Here is an 18,013-nt window from a genome sequence, read left to right on the forward strand (position 1 = left end):
GGGATCAATTACAAGGTTTTGTTTTATTTCTACATAGAAAAAGGAAATCAGTTTTAAAATTCTGAATTATTTGATTAAAATGGAGTCTATGGGAGACGGGCTTTCTGTAATTCGGAGCTTTCTGGATAACGGGTTTCCGGATAAGGGGTCCGATACCTGTATTATGATTGGTGCTCGTTTTCATGGCTTCCTAACTGAGATTCAGAAGCAGCTATAAATGTCCATTTGCCAATGTCTTTGCAACCCAGCCTGAAAATTTCCAGTTACAGACAGATCTTAGGGTGTGTTAAAAAGCATTTGGAAATGTTTACAGTTAATTTAGTATTATCTGAATTTTTAAGAGGAATTTTTATATTTTCAGCTTATTATGAGTACGTCCATAGTAACTATGTGATAAGTAAAGGACAGAACAAAATCAAAGAAGATTACTAAACAGCTTACTCGAGAATTTTGTATACATGTGAAACACACATACAGGTCTAGATTGGCAATCTGTAGATTCTGGCAAGAGCCAGAGGGGCTGCTGTAATCTGCCACATACAGTCATTATTTATTGGGCCAGCGGCCGTTGTTTGGACCTCTGAGCACTTGAAATGCCAGGGCCTATTTTGAATCACTTTTGCACACATATATAGAGGTTGGTGCATAACAGACGATGCAGGATAACAAACAGGTGCTGGGGGCCCAGTAAGATAGCTGCTAATATAGGAGCTAGCCAAAAAATAGAAACGCCAAATGGAAAGAACTCCTATTTGACCAGGAACTGCACGCTATCATGAGCTGACATTTCTGGTAGGGATGACATTTGGAAAACCCCTTGTAACCAAGGTCACTGCATACAAATTCCTGACCTTGTGTACTAACAACAAACCTGAGCATCTGGGCAAAGGGAGAAAGTAATATGATCTTACTACTCCTTTTTTGTATTTGTAGACAATTATGTGTTAGAGAAAGCAAATGGAAGTCTTTTTCTCAAACTGCCTCCTTATAGAAATGTTAGACATTGAGTCCATTTATACACAGTAAACAGTGGTGTAACTATGTTTACAGCAGACCCCGCCATAGCAGAGGGCCTGGGCAGCAGGGGGGCCCTCTCAAATGATTTTTCTGTAGGGGGGCCTGGAGCGAACAAGTTACGCCGCTGACAGTATACTTTTCTTTATATAAGTACTGATTTTCCAACACAGAGTTATACAGTATACTGTATATATCTAAAACACAGGACTATAAATTACTATTTTTCCACTACCCTATATTACTTTTTTTTTTTTTATCTTTCCTCAGTTTGATACTGAGGGGATCAGTCACTTTCAGTTTGTAAATACAGATAATCACTTAGCAGGCTTAATGGTACACCATGTTTTCTTAGGTGCCCTGCTTTTGTTTGCCCCATCTTGTGTGTGTGCTGACAGGCGGATTGTGGTACGGAAACTGCATTTTTGCTCTGAAATCCACCCTGTGCATATTGATGGGTTGATGCCTTCCCTGAAATAACGTGCACAAGACAGAGTGAACAGGAGCAAATGACCATTTGTAATAGGCTAACCACAAGATTAATAATTTGACTCACTGGGGCTCATTTATCAACACTGGACATATTTGCCCATGGGCAGTAACTCATAGCAACCAATCAGTGATTGGCTTTTCTCAGCCAGCTGCAGGTAGAACGATGAATGCAACAATATTATTGGTTGCCATGAGTTACTGCCCATTTGACCGGTGTTAATAAATGACCTTGACTGTGAGGTATCCACCATATTGGGGCTGATTTACAAAGGTAAGTTCAAAATTAGTGCAGTTGCCCATAGCAACAATGACATTGTTGCTCTCATTTTTTCTAAGGTTCTGACAGTGGTTGAAAATCGCCAGTGAGCTCTAGAATAGAGTAAAGCCCAAGACATCTCTTAATTTCTATGATGGAATAAGATTGACTCTGTTACCTATATATAATTTTTTTTTAAATACAGGTATAGGACCCATTATCCAGAATACTTGGGACCAAGGGTATTCCGGATAAGGGATATTTCTGTAATTTGGATCTCCATACCTTAAGTCTACTAAAAAATCAATAAAATATTAATTAAACCCAATAGGCTTGTTTTGTATCCAATAAGGATTATTTATATCTTAGTTGGGATCAATTACAAGGTACTGTTTTATTTCTACAGTGAAAAAGGAAATCAGTTTTAAAATTCTGAATTATTTGATTAAAATGGAGTCTATGGGAGATGGGCTTTCCGTAATTCGGAGCTTTCTGGATAACGGGTTTCCGGATAAGGGATCCCATACCTGAATATATTTGTGCAAACATTCACTTACTGTAGCACAGACTTTGCAGAATCCCTTTTAAAATTCCCCTGTGAATCTGTGGGACTGTGAATTAATATTTTAAATGGGGATACTAAGCACTTAATGAACAGTTTAAGATTATTAAATGCACACAAAAATTGTAGTCATTGGTTCTGCCATAATCAAAAATCTTGAAAATGCCAAATTGTTGTTCATAATACATTGTGCTTGTGCATTTAATCCTACGATGAAGAGAAAAAGATACAAAAAAAACTATAAAATTCGTGAAAACTTAAAATCAGGGTATGTAAAATAAAGGGTTTCAACCACAAAAAGTGTAAAATTAGGGAAAACAACAATATGTTTTCCCTAATTTTACACTTTTTTGTGGTTCCACAAATATATAATTCATGATGCATTTCCCTGATTTTAGATTTTCCCGGATTTTACACATTTTTTCTGGTCCCCTAAAAATCGCAAAATAGGGGTTCTACTATATGTATATATATAGAACAACAACAGCTCCTCTGCACTCACCCATTAAGAATATATATAGGACATTAAGACATTCTGTGCATTAAGCTACCAAGATATACCCTCCCTTAAGCAAAACAGGGATTGTCTATATATTGCAATATACCTTAAGCATATATACACAGTATATATGATTCCTACAATGTAGCTGTGTGTTAATATGGCTGCATATAAATAGAGTATATAAATATTGTATCATATTATATATTTCATATATATCATATTGTCTATGTCAGTGTGAAAGCAAGAAACAGATTAGTTATAGGCACACTAAAGCATAAATATTGTTGCTATGCTGTGGGAGGATCCTAGCTCTCTAGGGACTCCCGGCTGTTTAAATTCTCCTCCCTTTCATCTCTGTTTTTCTCAGAGCCAAATCCAGCTTTTGAGAGAATCAGCAGTGGTCCAGCCTTGGGATAAGAGGAAATATTTTAGATGACCTAGTGGGTTACACTCAGGGTATATTTATCCCACCCTTCTCTATTTCATGGAAGCAGGGGCTGGAAACACAGTGGGTTTATGGGACTCCTTATAAAGACTTCATCATCAGTGAGGGGGGAGTCAGTGGGGGAGAGAAGGCAGCGACAGAGACAGAAACAGAGGAATAACAGATAAAGCCGCTAGAGAAGAAAGCAGGAGCTATATTAATGATAAAGCATATACATAGAGAGAGGAAGAGAGACAAGAGTACAGACAAAAAGAAACAGTGAAAGAGAGCAGTAGACATGATACAGACATATCTGCAGAAAGAAAAGCTGTAGGGAAGGAGGCAGGGAGAATAGTATCAGGCTGCTCATCTCTATAGCATAGCCATAGTCATCTACTAAGCAAGGACCACTGGAAAGATGATACCAGGAGAAACAGCTGCCAAAGAGCCTAAGAACAACCCTGTTCCAACCCAGAAGCATGGGGAGAAAGAGAAACTGGATGAGGCCAAAGCATTCTATGAAAATCTTACCCCCACCAAGAAACCCAAATCGGTAAGAGCTATGGCAAAAGCTGCCCAAGGTGGCTACTAAGATCTACTTGGTAGGGGTGGCTCTTGATAATACAGCTCTAGGCACCTAGGAAATTGTATATCTATCTATCTATCTATCTATCAACTATCTATCTATCTAATTATCTATCTATCATCCATCTATATATCTATCTATCAATCAATCAGTCATCTTTTTCATCTTAATCATCTTTTTATCATTTTATGGTACCGCTAGCCAGTATAAAAAGAACATTATGTAAATTGTGAATGTCTTGCATGAGATTTTCCATCTGAAATTGTTTCTACTCAGTTTGCAGTGACATAGTAGTAAGGGAAAATGTCAGGCAGGGAATAGGATCCTTATCATTGCTACACTGGAAGGGCCAAAAATAATTTGCTCACTTGTTTCTGTTTATCTCATCCTCTCAGCTTCCCTTTCCTATTTTAGTAACTAGAATGTAATCTCTGTCTGTAGTTCTCTGTATGGACACAGTTATATGTTGCTGCAGAGGAATAATATGTGTGTGCATGATGCTGGCCCTCCAGGTGCTGTAGAATGCCAACTCCCAGCATCCCCCACAGCAACAAATATAGGGTCACTTAACTAAGAGATTGGTAGAAACTTCTCTCTTATTCCCCCAATGTTACCTGCACTAGCTCTAAACTATCTGACCTTTAGCAATGTGTACAACAAAAGGCACCTGTTGGGGTCAGTGACCTTCTGCTGGGGGGAGGTCAGAAACTGTCATTCTCCTCTGCAACCCTTTATTTATTTATGTGTAGTATTTGCTGACATTATCAATAAATGATAGTGATGATGGCAATGGTAATTCTTTACATATACACATATAAAACAGCACCCTAATAAGGATAACCTACATAATATATACCTGTCTATATACAGGCATATTCATTAAAGCCTAATGCCCCTTTGGATTGTGGTCATCACTAATCACTCTTTTAGCATTAATCTTTTTGACTTCTTTTGTCTTCATTGATCCTTCTATTAACACCCCAGGGATTAATCTGATGACCTGTCCTTTTCTCTTGATTCACCCTCTATTTATCCTTGAGTGGCTTTTTGCTTCACTCATCCATATCATTACAAAATACCAATTCGGGTGTATTAAGCAGTACCACTGAATGTTGCATCCCTCCTTTCTAATGTGTTGTGATACAAGAAAAACACTGAAAATATGGAATATGATTGATTCAACAGTTCTACTGATTTCCTACCTCTTGAACATATAATTTATGGTTCGGGATATGTCTTGCCTGTAATATACAATACTATTTGCTTATAGCATCCTCTGTGTTCCAGAGAACAAATAAACTAGTCTCCAAGTGGGGGGAGCGCCAGGCAGGTGCCTCTCCTTTCACTTACCCCTAGTTCTGTGCCCTTTCCCCCCGACTACATCACCCCCTCCAGTAGCCTCAGCAACTCCTGTGTGCATTCACTCACTACTGGTATGAATTTTCTAGCAGGAAGAAGGAAGTAGTTCAGCAACACATTTTATAGGATTCGGCAGAACACCAAACTGAATTTGAACCCTAATCTGCATAAGCAAAGAGTACAACTAATGAATTGCTGTTATTTGTAAACAAAAAACTCAAAGCTTTAAAGTCATTAATGGTATGGATACAGTTCAGCTAAAGCTAAGGATTTGGCCAAATCCAAATCTTTAAAAAAATTGCTAGGATTTAGCTGAATCCTGAGATGAATCCTGGAATGGGTTCTTCCCTTCACTTTAGGTACTTAATTAGAAAATAACTGTAAGGGTAATTTACAAATACAGCGCAGCGTGGAAAGTGTAATTTTCAAACACATAATGTTTTTACCCACAATGCAGCATTGTGGATGCACAGGAAGGAACACCCATCTGAACTGGCCATAGTCTTGCAAATCAGGTGCAAGTTGCAGCACTTCCAGTGCATAACATTAAACTGACATAAAAGTAATTCTTTTGGTGCAAGTCTGCTGTCCCTACTGACACAAACCCCTGTTGGAACCCTGGAATTACACATTCAAGATAGCTTTACCTCTAGGGTTCCTTAGCATCAATTAGAAACACATTAGAATACAATGATGCTTAGCACAACTATATGGAAGTGCAAGGATCATGTTAGGATGCAAGTACTTAATAAATGAAACCAAAACATGCAACACTTGCATCCATTTTTTAAACAACTACATCACACGGCTGCAATAGTAAATAACTCTGTCAACTAACAGATAATTTAATTAGGATATCAACTAAAAATAAAATTCTATTAAATTCCAATATACAGTACATGTTAGAGATGTATTGAATCCACTATTTTGGGATTTGGACAAATCTCAAGTCTTTCAAGAAGGATAACCTGACAGGAAACAGTAAGGCTCCAATCAGCATGTGTGCGATAGTTTATGTGCACACATCAAACTGGAAATGGGGATGAGTATGGGAACATGTGCATAGGGCAGGGTATATGTGCACTTGTTGTAAGAACAGTGCCTCATAAGAGCCAGAGGAACTGAATTTAGTACTTAAAATGAATGTCTTTATAGGGGAAAGCAAACAGAACGTATTATTAGAAAAATACATTTTTCATTGAAAGGCTTTATTTATATGAAACATTGTTTTCCATATAGGCTCATTTAGGTGATATAGTTTTATAAAAACCTTCAGAACTAGGGTCCTATGTTCAGTCCCACCAACTGCACTATAAGCATGGAAAATGTATATTATGTAAAGTGCAGTGGAACATGGTGGCACTATAGAAATAAAAGAATACTAATATTCAAAGGTAAAGTTTGATTTTAATAATCAGTCATTTGTCCTTCTCAGCCTAAACCTCACAATGCAATAACAATAGCAGTATCCTCCCGAGCACTTTTTCTCATGGAAGAGGAGCAAAAGGTTTACCAAGAAAAGGGTCTAGAGGAATATGTTCGGTATCAACTAGAACATGAAAATGAGCCATTCAAGCCTGGAGCTGCATTCCCTTTTGTAAAGGTAAGTTTCACTTTAACTCCAAGGCAGAAATAATATACGCTTGTTACAGCAACAGAACTGTTTCAGGGCCAATAACATTGACCATACACCTGATTGGAGGCATATGCCTATCTGGTCAGTCTCAATGTTTAGGGATATTTCAGACCATTTTACCAAACAATTATGTAAAAGCCATGTTGCATTCAAACCCGCCCCCTTCATTTTCTTCCTTCTTAAATTGGGGCGGAGGCGTGGGTGGGGAGAGGGGATTGCAAGTTTAGTGAGCTCTATTTGTTTACAGTTTAACTTTCTGTTTAAAAAACGGGACTTTTGACCCCAGAGTAGCAATGTATTATATATCTAGACCATAGCTAATCCAAGGCTGTACAACCTTAAAGCATTTTTCTAATTTTACATTTTTGTAGATTTTACGCCATTTTCTGATCCCCTGAAAAACATAAAATAGCATTTCTACTGTATGGGAAATTAAATCTACAAAAAGCAATTACACAGTCCAGAAAGATTAATTTAGGACTAAGAAAACAGTGTGCATACCTAAACAATATAACCAATACAATTTTCATTCTCATAAAGATCAAAAAATAAACTGACTTTAAGGTATGCTAGTATATTATTGGACTGCTCCTAGCTAATTGTCCAGATCTTATTGATTAGAGGAATAAAATATAAATCCCTCACCATAGTGCTTACTAGAGCCTGGGGAATATGACTGTTTAACTAGCTTCCCTGACCTTCTGGGGCCTGGGGGCCCATTTTAAGATTTTGAATTTCCTCTGCATTTGAACAGCTTTTTACTTATAGTGCTTACATCTTCAGCACTGAAACAAGAATATCTCTGCTTCTGTAGCAGGTTAGATGTTATGTCTAAATAATGCCTTTATTATATATTTGTTCCTGCCTGTTGGTCCTGGCGGGGTGTTTGTAGTGTTGCATGTATGAACTAAGGTTCATTTAAGATCCTGGGAATTTTAGATCAGGGGCAACACAGCTCCAATATGAAAGGTAACTATAAGTGTATCATAAGTAGTCATTGAAAAAAACAACAAAAACATATGTTGCCTACTTGGCTGTGTTCTTATAATATCAGTTTAATTGGACTATGTTAATAAAGAATTTTTTTGTAATACTTGTTTTATGTTTACTAAAAAAAATTGAATGTGTAAATCTAATTCCATATTCCTAGACTCCTTATACCATAGTGTTCCCAGTAATTAATTAAATAATGGATAGCTCCTCTTGTTTGTGTGACAAAAACATCTGCTGCTATATCTGGTTCAAGGATAATCCTTACATTAATTGCTTATAAAGATCTTAACATTCAAATTCCAGTTTGAAAATGTAAGCTGATTATTGCAAATGCTGTCCTAGAAAGTGGAGAGCCAAAATAATAACTGAAAAAGCTGATGTATATATACATCCTATATATTTAGGATTAAGCTACACATCCATTTATTTTACAGCACTATACAACATGTTTGTGCTTTATAAATATGTGTGATAATAATATTAACAATGTAAAAAAAAATAACAAAACAAATACCAATAAAATTCAAGTTTCACAAAAGGTGAAGTATAGTAATTGATTATATGTTTTTTGTCAGCATGTCAAATGTCATGATGCTTTGGAAATAAGAATTACATCTAGATTAAAGAATAAATTGAAACCAGTACTTTGTCTGCCTTCAATAAAACCGAATATGATTTTTGTCCTAGGCTCTAGAATCAGTTAACACTCAACTTCGCCAGCTCTATCCAGAGAGTGAAGATCTTTTTGATATTGTCCTCATGACTAATAACCATGCTCAAGTTGGAGTGCGCCTCATTAATACCATAAACCATTACAGTAAGTCTCTATAAGCAATTACAAACAGAAATATAAAAATCTCTGGGCAATTTAGCACCTGGGCCGTAACTCATAACAACCAATCAGTGATTGCCTGTTCTTTACCAGCTGTGAGTTGAACAATGAAAACAAACATCTGACTGGTTGCCAAGGGTAACTGCCCATGTGCAAATATGCCTAGTGTTTATAAATGACTCCTGAATTGCTCACAGAATGCATTTATTGCATATGTATGTGGTGTTAAAAGCCTCTGCTAATACTGTCAGTACTCTATGACATACAACTACTCTCAACTACTATACCACATTCAAGAGGACAGAGAAACTACATATTTAACATATCTACCAGGGCATCTGCTTGAAGTTTGTAACTTTTTCCTGTACTCTACTGGGTGCTCCTTTCCCTTCTGCACTCCAAAAACATACAGGCAAGTTAACTGACTCTATTGTGTTTGTATGATATGAGTGCTTGGTGGAGACTTATGTGATTGTTAATCTCTATAAACCACTGTGCGACATGTCAGTGCTATATAAGTAGCAATAGTTATATTTCCTAGATAAAATCATACTGTAGTAGTACAGTTGGTACAAAAAGACTCCACAAGGTTGTGCTGCATTAGTAAATGACCTCCACAATGCACTGTAAAGATATTGACATCTTGGTCCATCTTCTGCCTTAGACCTCTTTATAGAGCGTTTCTGTATGACTGGAGGCAACAGCCCCATTGGCTACCTGAAAGCTTACCACACCAACCTGTACCTCTCATCTGATGGCCAAAAAGTGCAGGAAGCTATAGAAGAAGGTAAAGAAATTCATTTTTTATAAAGCTCTAAAATGTAATTTATCAGTGTCTGTTTATCTGTATGTGTATTGGTCCCTCATCACTAGATGTGGCAATGTTGTTTAATTCTTTGTTATCAATTTTCTTCCACAGAGCATTCAAAAGCCAAAAAATGTGTAATGATGAAGAGCATATACTTATAACATGTCTGTGTGAAAAAATGTATAATACTATACTTTTTGTGTATACATGATTCTTTCTCTAATGCTACCATACATACCCCCTCCAGCAGTGGCGTAACTTGGTTGCTCTGGGTCCTCCCTGCAGAAAAATCTACTAAGGGAGCCTAGCGCAACCAGCAACCAGGGCACTGCACTTACGGCCCCGACTGTGCCACTATAGGGTGGGACTACAGTACAGCAGCCCCCCCCCTGTTGCCCAGGCCCCCCTGTGGCCATGGGGTCTGCTGTATACATAGTTACACTTCTGCCCCCAAGCTGCCGCCACCTGCCTTAAGCCTTGGCCTTGGCCAAGCTACACTTCAGCTACACTTCCTGCTCTAGGCTTTGTTCCTGTTAGGCTAACTATATCCCTGGTTTCCTGGTCCCCTGCTGCCTCCCCAAACTGGTCACACAAAATATGTCAGATCTGTATAGGTGTGAAAACCTAGAGAGCTCTCCATCATCTTCAAAGACATTAGACTGCAGTGGAGGTAGCCCACATCCTTAGTTAAGCTCTGGGGTCCCCAACCTTTTTTACCCATGAGCCACATTCAAATGTAAAAGAATTGGGGAGAAACACAAGTATAAAAAATGTACCTGGGGTACCAAATAATTGCTGTGATTGGGTAGCCCGTATGTGGACAGGCAGCCTACATGAGGGTCTGTTTGGCAGTATACCTTGTTTTTATGCAACCAAAACTTGCCTCCAAGCCAGGATTTAAAAAATAAGCACCTGCTTTGAGGCCACTGGAAGCAACATCCAAATGGTTGGTGAGCAACATGTTGCTTGTGAGCCACTGGGTGGGGACCACTGCTCTAACTACCAGTTCTTTACGTGGATCCTTTAATTGAGAACCTTGCATGCTGGTTGGCTGCATGCTGGTAAGGTCCTTGTTTAAGAATACTCTTGCATCTGTAATTACGTTTCTTCCTTAATTATTTTGATTATGATAATTATTTACATGTATTTATAAAACACAAGCATTGTACAACATATTACTGTATACATTAAACATATAAACAAAACAAGAAGATAAAACAGGACTCCTTTGGAGAGATTGGGGGTGCAACTGGAGGGTTTTATAGCGTTTATACATTATATTTAATGTGCACTTATTTTGTCAAAAATAATTAAGTCTCGCAATCTTAACTAATTAAGATCCCTGTAACATGTTATACCCTTTTTATACACCATTAAGGTATAGCAGCAGCAACCATTTTTAGCCCAAGTCACAATGTGTCCGTCCATGAAGAACAACTACGTGTAGCATTTGATGGAGATGCTGTCCTGTTTTCTGATGAGTCAGAGCAAATTGTGAAGGAGCATGGGCTGGACATGTTTTTTGAACATGAGAAGGCTTATGAGAACAAGCCTTTGGCACAGGTAATTGCTTAAAATAAGCCATATTTTGTGTAACTGCTCTCAGATTAATTCACTTTTGCTGACCAAAGTACACAGTAATATTGTGGAAATGCCAACAGGCTAGTTATTTTCCTTTACTTGTTAAGTATTTTCTACAGAGCAAATGCATAGATTACAAAAGCTATGATTTCTGAAGGTGTTATGTGTACAAGGCTAGTGTATTTGGGTTGTCACTGGGACATATCACAGAGATTTTCAAGACTGTACAAACTGTATTATCCAATGCACATTGCAGGGCAACATGGATAGGATCTCATTGTTTACTTGAGTCATTGTTCTAAAAAAATGTCTTCTTTTGTTTTATGGCTATTGCAAAAGAGTTCTCCTATAAGACTGGAATTGTCCTGTAAAACAGGAATTCTATTCCCAGAGAGTCCAGTTTTACTATTGCATACTATTACCGGATAGTTTTAATTAAAATTGCATAAAGAATGTTTGGGGTCACCTAAATATAAAAATGTCCTTAATTATACATTTGTGTCATAGATACAACAGTGCTTCTAATAGGAATAGATGTAAGCCAATTCATAATCTGAAAAATACATCATGTGCCCTTGTTAAAAAAAAGTTTTAAGAAGTGAAAACTTTAAAATATGTAAGGCTAAATTTTAATGACATGAAATGGTGCAGAAATCCAGAGGCTTTGAAGTTTAAACCATCTAGGCCAAATATAACAGGTGATCCAAAGGGCAGAATTGCCCTTTCCTAGCAATTTGGCTGCACAGAAAAGTCCACATGTTCACCTTTGAATGTATTTTTTTTCTTTTTCAGGGACCTCTTAAAGGTTTCCTGGAAGCTTTGGGGAAGTTGCAGAAGAAATTTTACTCCAAGGGAATGAGGATGAACTGCCCTATTCGCACTTATTTGGTTACTGCACGTAGTGCTGCCAGTTCTGGCGCACGTGCCCTAAAAACTCTACGTAGTTGGGGGCTTGAGACTGATGAAGCTTTATTCTTGGCTGGAGCCCCAAAGGGACCTCTCCTTGAAAAGATACGCCCACACATATTTTTTGATGACCAGATGTTTCATGTTGAGGGAGCTAAGGAGATGGGCACAATAGCAGCTCATGTACCATATGGTGTAGCACAAAGACATAAACATAAACCTTCTCAAAACAGCAAGTAATACTTCCTTTGGCGCCTGCAGCCATGCACTATACCCAGAATATTACCACACTACATATTTATTTGGGTTTTTTGGGTTTAATGGAAGCCCCCAGATTGTTTACAAAGCTCCTTGTTCTTTATTAGAACCAAATGGGGCAATATATAAATACTATAAAGTGACTTTTTTGTGATAAGTGCCCATGCACATTCACTATTGCTGCCTACTTTGCATAATGGCATGATTGCAACCATTGACAAAAAAATGTTATGCTTGTCTGTTGTCTGTGTTTCAGCTGCCTCTGTCCTTGTATGTAACAGTGATGTGGTGAATGTAACACTCTACTAAACAGGCTGCTATTATTGCCTTTTTGCTTTGTACAGCTTTAACTGTAACTCACACCAACATGCAAATGATTAAGTAAACAAAATTCCCTGCACATAAAACAATGAGAGTCCTACAGAGTCAAGTACAAATACTTAGCACTGTGCACATGATAAAGTCAAGGAAAAGTGAAGGGTATTGTAAAAGAACTCAAGAACACCATGGTCTTACTATCATTAGCCTTCTACATATGCATGAAAACTAAATAGTCCTAATTTGTTTTGGAAAACCAATACATTATAAAAATAGAAAAACAATTTGCTCTCAGTATTTTTGCTCTTATTTGCAAGGTAAAAATATACTCCATTTGTAATATTTATGTGCTAATTGGCAGTGTTCATTTCTTCAGTGGTTTCTTGGTGTAATTTTGCTAATAGGGTGCTTGGGGTTTGGTAATGGTGTCCTTTCTTTTATTTTTTCCTCTCCGATATTTTAAGGAATAGAGCTCCCTTTATTTGTGTTTCAGCTCCTAAAAAGCTGTGGTTATTTATATTAGTTTGTAAATTGACTTTTGTGCATATTTATTAACCATATAATAAGGATCCCAGTTTTGCTATGTACCATATACACACAGACTGTGAGATGTACTTAGTACTGGATGCTGGTAACTTTGCATTTTGCTTCTTAGAGTAGGGAAAGAGGGTGAGTAGGGTGGCTAGCAGTAGATGGCTATCCATTGTATGTCTGCATAGTTATATATATGGCAGCTTGGGTCTTTTTGATGAGTCTAAATCAAATAGGACTTTATTATATTGAATATAACATTTTTGACTAAAACACCGTACTTGATATTATAGAAAAGGGACTGATATATAATATCAAACTGTTGTGCCAAGCATATCTACAAGCGACAGTCTGTGGCCAAACTTAAAAAATATTGGGGGAAGGGCACACACATTAGTCAGCTAATACCAATGCAATTGTTATCAGCCAACTGACTGTTGGTATAGTACAGTACTTTACCAAAATGTTTGCATGGGCACAGATCCGTTCTGTTGGAGCTCGCACCAGCAAGTATGAGCAGCTTGATCATTATGCAGATGACAGTTTGTCTCCTTATTCCTAAGTGTGTAAATACATTTGCTAAACTTTGTGAATGAGGATACCTCAAAATAACCAAGCACATCTACCTTATGTGAAATCAGTGTATGAAATGAGGAGATGTAAAGAAATGGTGATAGCGACAGAAAAGTATTATGCAGAAATACCAGGTCCTTCCTAGAAGACAGAATCTACCTAAGACTAACCTTTGTTGGTACCCAATAATAATAATAATATATTTGTTAATAAAAGATGGTGACTACTGTTTTGTGACTCAAATGAGAATTGTTTGAAGTATTTAATTCAGTCTTAAAAAATGTCTTCCTTATCACTAGAGACATAATATATGACTAATAAAAAGATTAGAAATAAAATGCTATTTTAAAACTTAATTTGTACTTGGAATACTTCAAGCAAATATAATATATACAGATATATATATAATAAATCATAACCAAAAAGTTATTAGGCCAAATTTTGGACATCATGCAATAAATATTTAAAAGATATTAATTATATAATATATATAGATAAATATATATTATATATATATATTTATATGTATATGTTTTTCCCTGATACATAACTTTAGATATTAATACTGTGGTTTTTATTAAAATAATATTTTGATGACTACATTTTTAATGTTTACTCTCAGAAATTGGGGCTAAATTTTATAAACCAGTGCGAAAAAAATGGTGCATGTCACTATATCTTTACCCACAATAAAACATTTTATGCCAGAACTCTAGTGTAACTGTGCCTGTCACAAGCAGGCAGAAAAATGTGCACTGGTAAGTAAACTGTGCATTCATGGGCACAGCTTATGCTTATGAAGTAATTGTTGGGAGTCCATTCACACACACACTCTTCAATTGATGCAATTTCAAGTGCCTATTGGCACACTATGTACAGGGGCATTTTGCTTACCACCTTTTCATAGCAATATATGGCTGTAGCAGAACAGACTATGCCTGATTCCTCATACACTAACGTTGGTTAAATCGGCAAACTGGAACATGGCACAGTATAGTAAAGCAAGTAGATGCATGTGCTTTGTGTATGTTATTTTAATGGGCTTGTTTCTGTCCCTACTGTTTTAATATTGTTTTAAAGATACTTGTGATATCAGAGAATACTGGGTAGTAAGCTCCTACCTGAATGAGTAAAATGCTAGTAAAGACTTGATAAACTTCAAACCTCTGTTATAAATTCCTAACTATTTTTGCAATAATTTGAATGTATAAATATATATATTATGAGTAGGCAAAGCCAATTTTACTAAAACATTTTGCTAAAAAAACTGTTGCCTGCTGAATAGCAGAATTTCAACTAAACTAAATACAGGTATGGGATCCGTTATCCGGAAACCCGATATCCAGATAGCCCTGAATTATGGAAAGCCTGTCTCCCACAGACTTCATTTTAATCAAATAATTCAGATTTTTAAAATTGATTTCCTTTTTCTCTGTAAAAATAAAATAGTGCTTTGTATTTGATCCCAACTAAGATATAATTTAATCCTTATTGGATGCAAAATAATCCTATTGAGTTTAATTAATGTTTTATTGATTTTTTAATAGACTTAAGGTTTGAAGATCCAAATTACAGAAAGACCCCTTATCCGGAATACCCTTGGTCCCGAGCATTCTGGATAACGGGTCCTATACTTGTACAGTGAGATCAATCAACTGAACTCGGTTCTCATTAGGTGGTATATTAAACAAAATTGTTTTCCCCAACTAAATATTTAGTCTTAATGCACTGGCCAAATCTATGATTTATGGATTTAGTGTATCCCTAACATCTGCCTACACATTTTAATAAAGAAAACCTGCAAACTGAATGTATTAATACCCAAAACACTATGTAATGTTGCATGTCCTGGTACTGGCCTTTTAGTCTGTGACACACTGTCAAGTTTGTCACTATTGTAATGTTCACTCTCCATGTTTGGAGAGTTTTAACAAAATTGCCTTATAAGAAGCCTCTTATGTTCTTCGACTATATGTTTCGACCTTGTTCACTGTTAAATGTGTTATGCACCTTTATATGGAAGAGATTGTACATAGGACTCACAGACCTTTTCCACATATTTTTGTGAATGTAATAAACTGAATGTATTACGGAATCTTGTATGTTTTATCTGTCATAAAATAAAAGCCTGTGAAATTCACATATATTTAGATGTATGTGGTTTATGTGATAGTGTACTTTGCATAAACTGAAAGTCTATTGAAATACAGATTTAAGAGGATATCTACCTGGCATAATGGAAAAAAACAGTTATTGGCTACAGGTTCCCTTTAAACAGCCATTATTTAAAAATTGTCAGTCGGGATTGCATCATTTCCAAAGCACAGCATTTAAATGAGGTTTGTGTGTGATTTCTTAGGCACAATTTTGCTACTGAAGCAGCCCACAGTGGGAACCCTGGATTTGCTGCCTCATTCAGGGGTGCTCCAGGGTTCCCACGTCAGTACGTGTATTTGCATAAAATTCATCTGAAAGTACTGAATGTATAAAAAGACAGATTTGCCAGATTGTGTGAAGAAGATGGGAGTGTGAACTCTGGATTGGCGGTTCTAGGTGAGGCTGATCTCTCTAACAGCCGGGAGACCAGTTTCACTAGTAGTGGTGGGGAGGAGAGCAGAGCTAGGCCTAAACAGATGGTGGTTATAGGGGATTCGATCATTAGGAAAGTGGATAGGGTAATCTGTCAAGCGGATCGCTTCAACCGGACAGTTTGCTGTCTTCCTGGTGCCAGGGTTCGGCATGTGGTTGATCGGGTTGACACATTATTGGGAGGGGCTGGGCATGACCCGGCTGTCTTGGTACATATCGGTACTAACGACAAAATGAACGGTAGGTGGGGGACTTTAAAGAGTGAGTTCAGGGATCTAGGCTCTAAGATTAGGCAAAGGTCCTCCAATGTAATTTTTTCGGAAATTTTGCCGGTGCCACGTGCAAGTTTAGGGAGACAGCGGGAGCTTAGGGAGCTAAATGCGTGGCTAAAGTCTTGGTGTAGGAAGGAAGGGTTTGGGTTCCTAGAGCACTGGGCTGACTTTTCCTTGGGGTACAATCTATACAGCCCTGACGGATTGCACCTCAATGGAAGGGGGTCTGCTGTGCTAGGGGAGAGAATGGTTAAGAGGTTGGAGGAGTGTTTAAACTAGACAAGGGGGGGGTGGGTGAGCTAGAATTCCATGGGAAAATTAGTGTAGATGGGGTAGGGGGTCTAGCAAAGGGTTGTGGGGGAGGAGTGAGGGGGGCATATAGTTTATCAGATAAGGAGCTTCCGTTACAAGGAAAGCAGTCTCATAATTGCCTTAGCTCTAATTCTCCCTTAGCTAATGTAAACATCAGAGGGAGAAGTAATAATCTCCGCTGCATGCTGGCTAATGCGCGTAGCTTGTCGGGTAAATTAGGGGAGCTGCAAGCTATTGCATGTATTGAAAATTATGATTTAATAGGTATCACTGAGACCTGGTGGGATGATAAATGCGACTGGGCTGTGAATTTAAATGGTTATACACTTTTTAGGAGGGACAGAGAGATTAAAAAGGGTGGAGGGGTTTGTCTTTACGTAAAGTCAGACTTAAAGCCATGTAATAAAGACATTACCAATGAAAACGTCGAATCTCTTTGGGTAGAAATTTCAGTAAGGCTGAAGGTCACAAAGAAAATGATCATTGGTGTATGTTATAAACCACCCCGTATAGATGAGGGGGATGAGGCCCAGCTATTGTTGCAAATGGAGGAGGCTTCAAAACTGGGTCAAGTTGTTGTTATGGGGGACTTTAATTATCCGGACATTGACTGGAGTAATGGGGTGGCTAAGTCAGAAAAAGCTAGTAGGTTTGTAAATATGCTAAATGACAACTTTTTATTTCAGGCAGTTCAAGAACCCACTAGGAATGACGCTATTTTGGACCTGGTGATTTCTAATAATAATGAACTTATCTCTAACATTTGTGTGGGTGAGCATTTGGGGAACAGTGATCACAACATGGTCTCCTTTGAGATAATGCTGCAGAGACAGCGCTATAAGGGAGTAACTAAAACACTCAATTTTAGACGTGCAGACTTTGCCAGTATAAGGGCATCTCTGCAATGTGTCAACTGGGAAAGGCTTTTCATGGGGTTAGACACAGAAGGAAAATGGAACATCTTTAAAACATTGCTTTGTAGGTATACACAACAGTATATCCCCCTAGTAAGCAAGGAGAGGCATCGCAAAGCGAAACCTTTATGGCTGAATAAAAGAGTTATTGTCGAGGTTGGTAAGAAAAAACGTGCTTTTAGGGCATTCAAGTTAGCTGGGACAGCGGAAACTTTCATCAGGTACAAGGAAGCAAATAAAGCATGCAAAAAAGCTATCAGGCAAGCTAAAATAGAGATGGAAAGGGATATTGCAG

At 37.5% G+C, this 18,013-nt stretch overlaps 1 protein-coding gene across 1 annotated transcript; it reads left to right on the top strand.

Moving 5' to 3' along the window:
* The first annotated feature begins 3,193 nt into the window (after positions 1-3,193).
* LOC100495335 (5'-nucleotidase, cytosolic IA) lies at positions 3,194-15,777 on the top strand. Its single transcript, XM_002941654.5, has 6 exons — positions 3,194-3,803; positions 6,631-6,798; positions 8,512-8,641; positions 9,321-9,443; positions 10,843-11,027; positions 11,838-15,777. The coding sequence occupies exons 1-6, from the start codon at positions 3,669-3,671 to the stop codon at positions 12,189-12,191; spliced, it is 1,095 nt and encodes a 364-aa protein (XP_002941700.1). The 5' UTR covers positions 3,194-3,668; the 3' UTR covers positions 12,192-15,777.
* The last annotated feature ends 2,236 nt before the right edge of the window (positions 15,778-18,013 follow it).

Source organism: Xenopus tropicalis, chromosome 2 (genome assembly GCF_000004195.4).
Source record: "Xenopus tropicalis strain Nigerian chromosome 2, UCB_Xtro_10.0, whole genome shotgun sequence".
In the NCBI taxonomy this organism is placed as follows: domain Eukaryota; kingdom Metazoa; phylum Chordata; class Amphibia; order Anura; family Pipidae; genus Xenopus; species Xenopus tropicalis.

Excerpts from the sequence above, each read along its gene's own strand:
- LOC100495335 (XM_002941654.5), top strand. The coding sequence starts at position 3,669 with ATGATACCAGGAGAAACAGCTGCCAAAGAGCCTAAGAACAACCCTGTT. Across the intron at positions 3,804-6,630 it reads CCACCAAGAAACCCAAATCG|CCTAAACCTCACAATGCAAT; the intron begins GTAAGAGCTATG and ends TGTCCTTCTCAG. Across the intron at positions 11,028-11,837 it reads AGAACAAGCCTTTGGCACAG|GGACCTCTTAAAGGTTTCCT; the intron begins GTAATTGCTTAA and ends TTTCTTTTTCAG.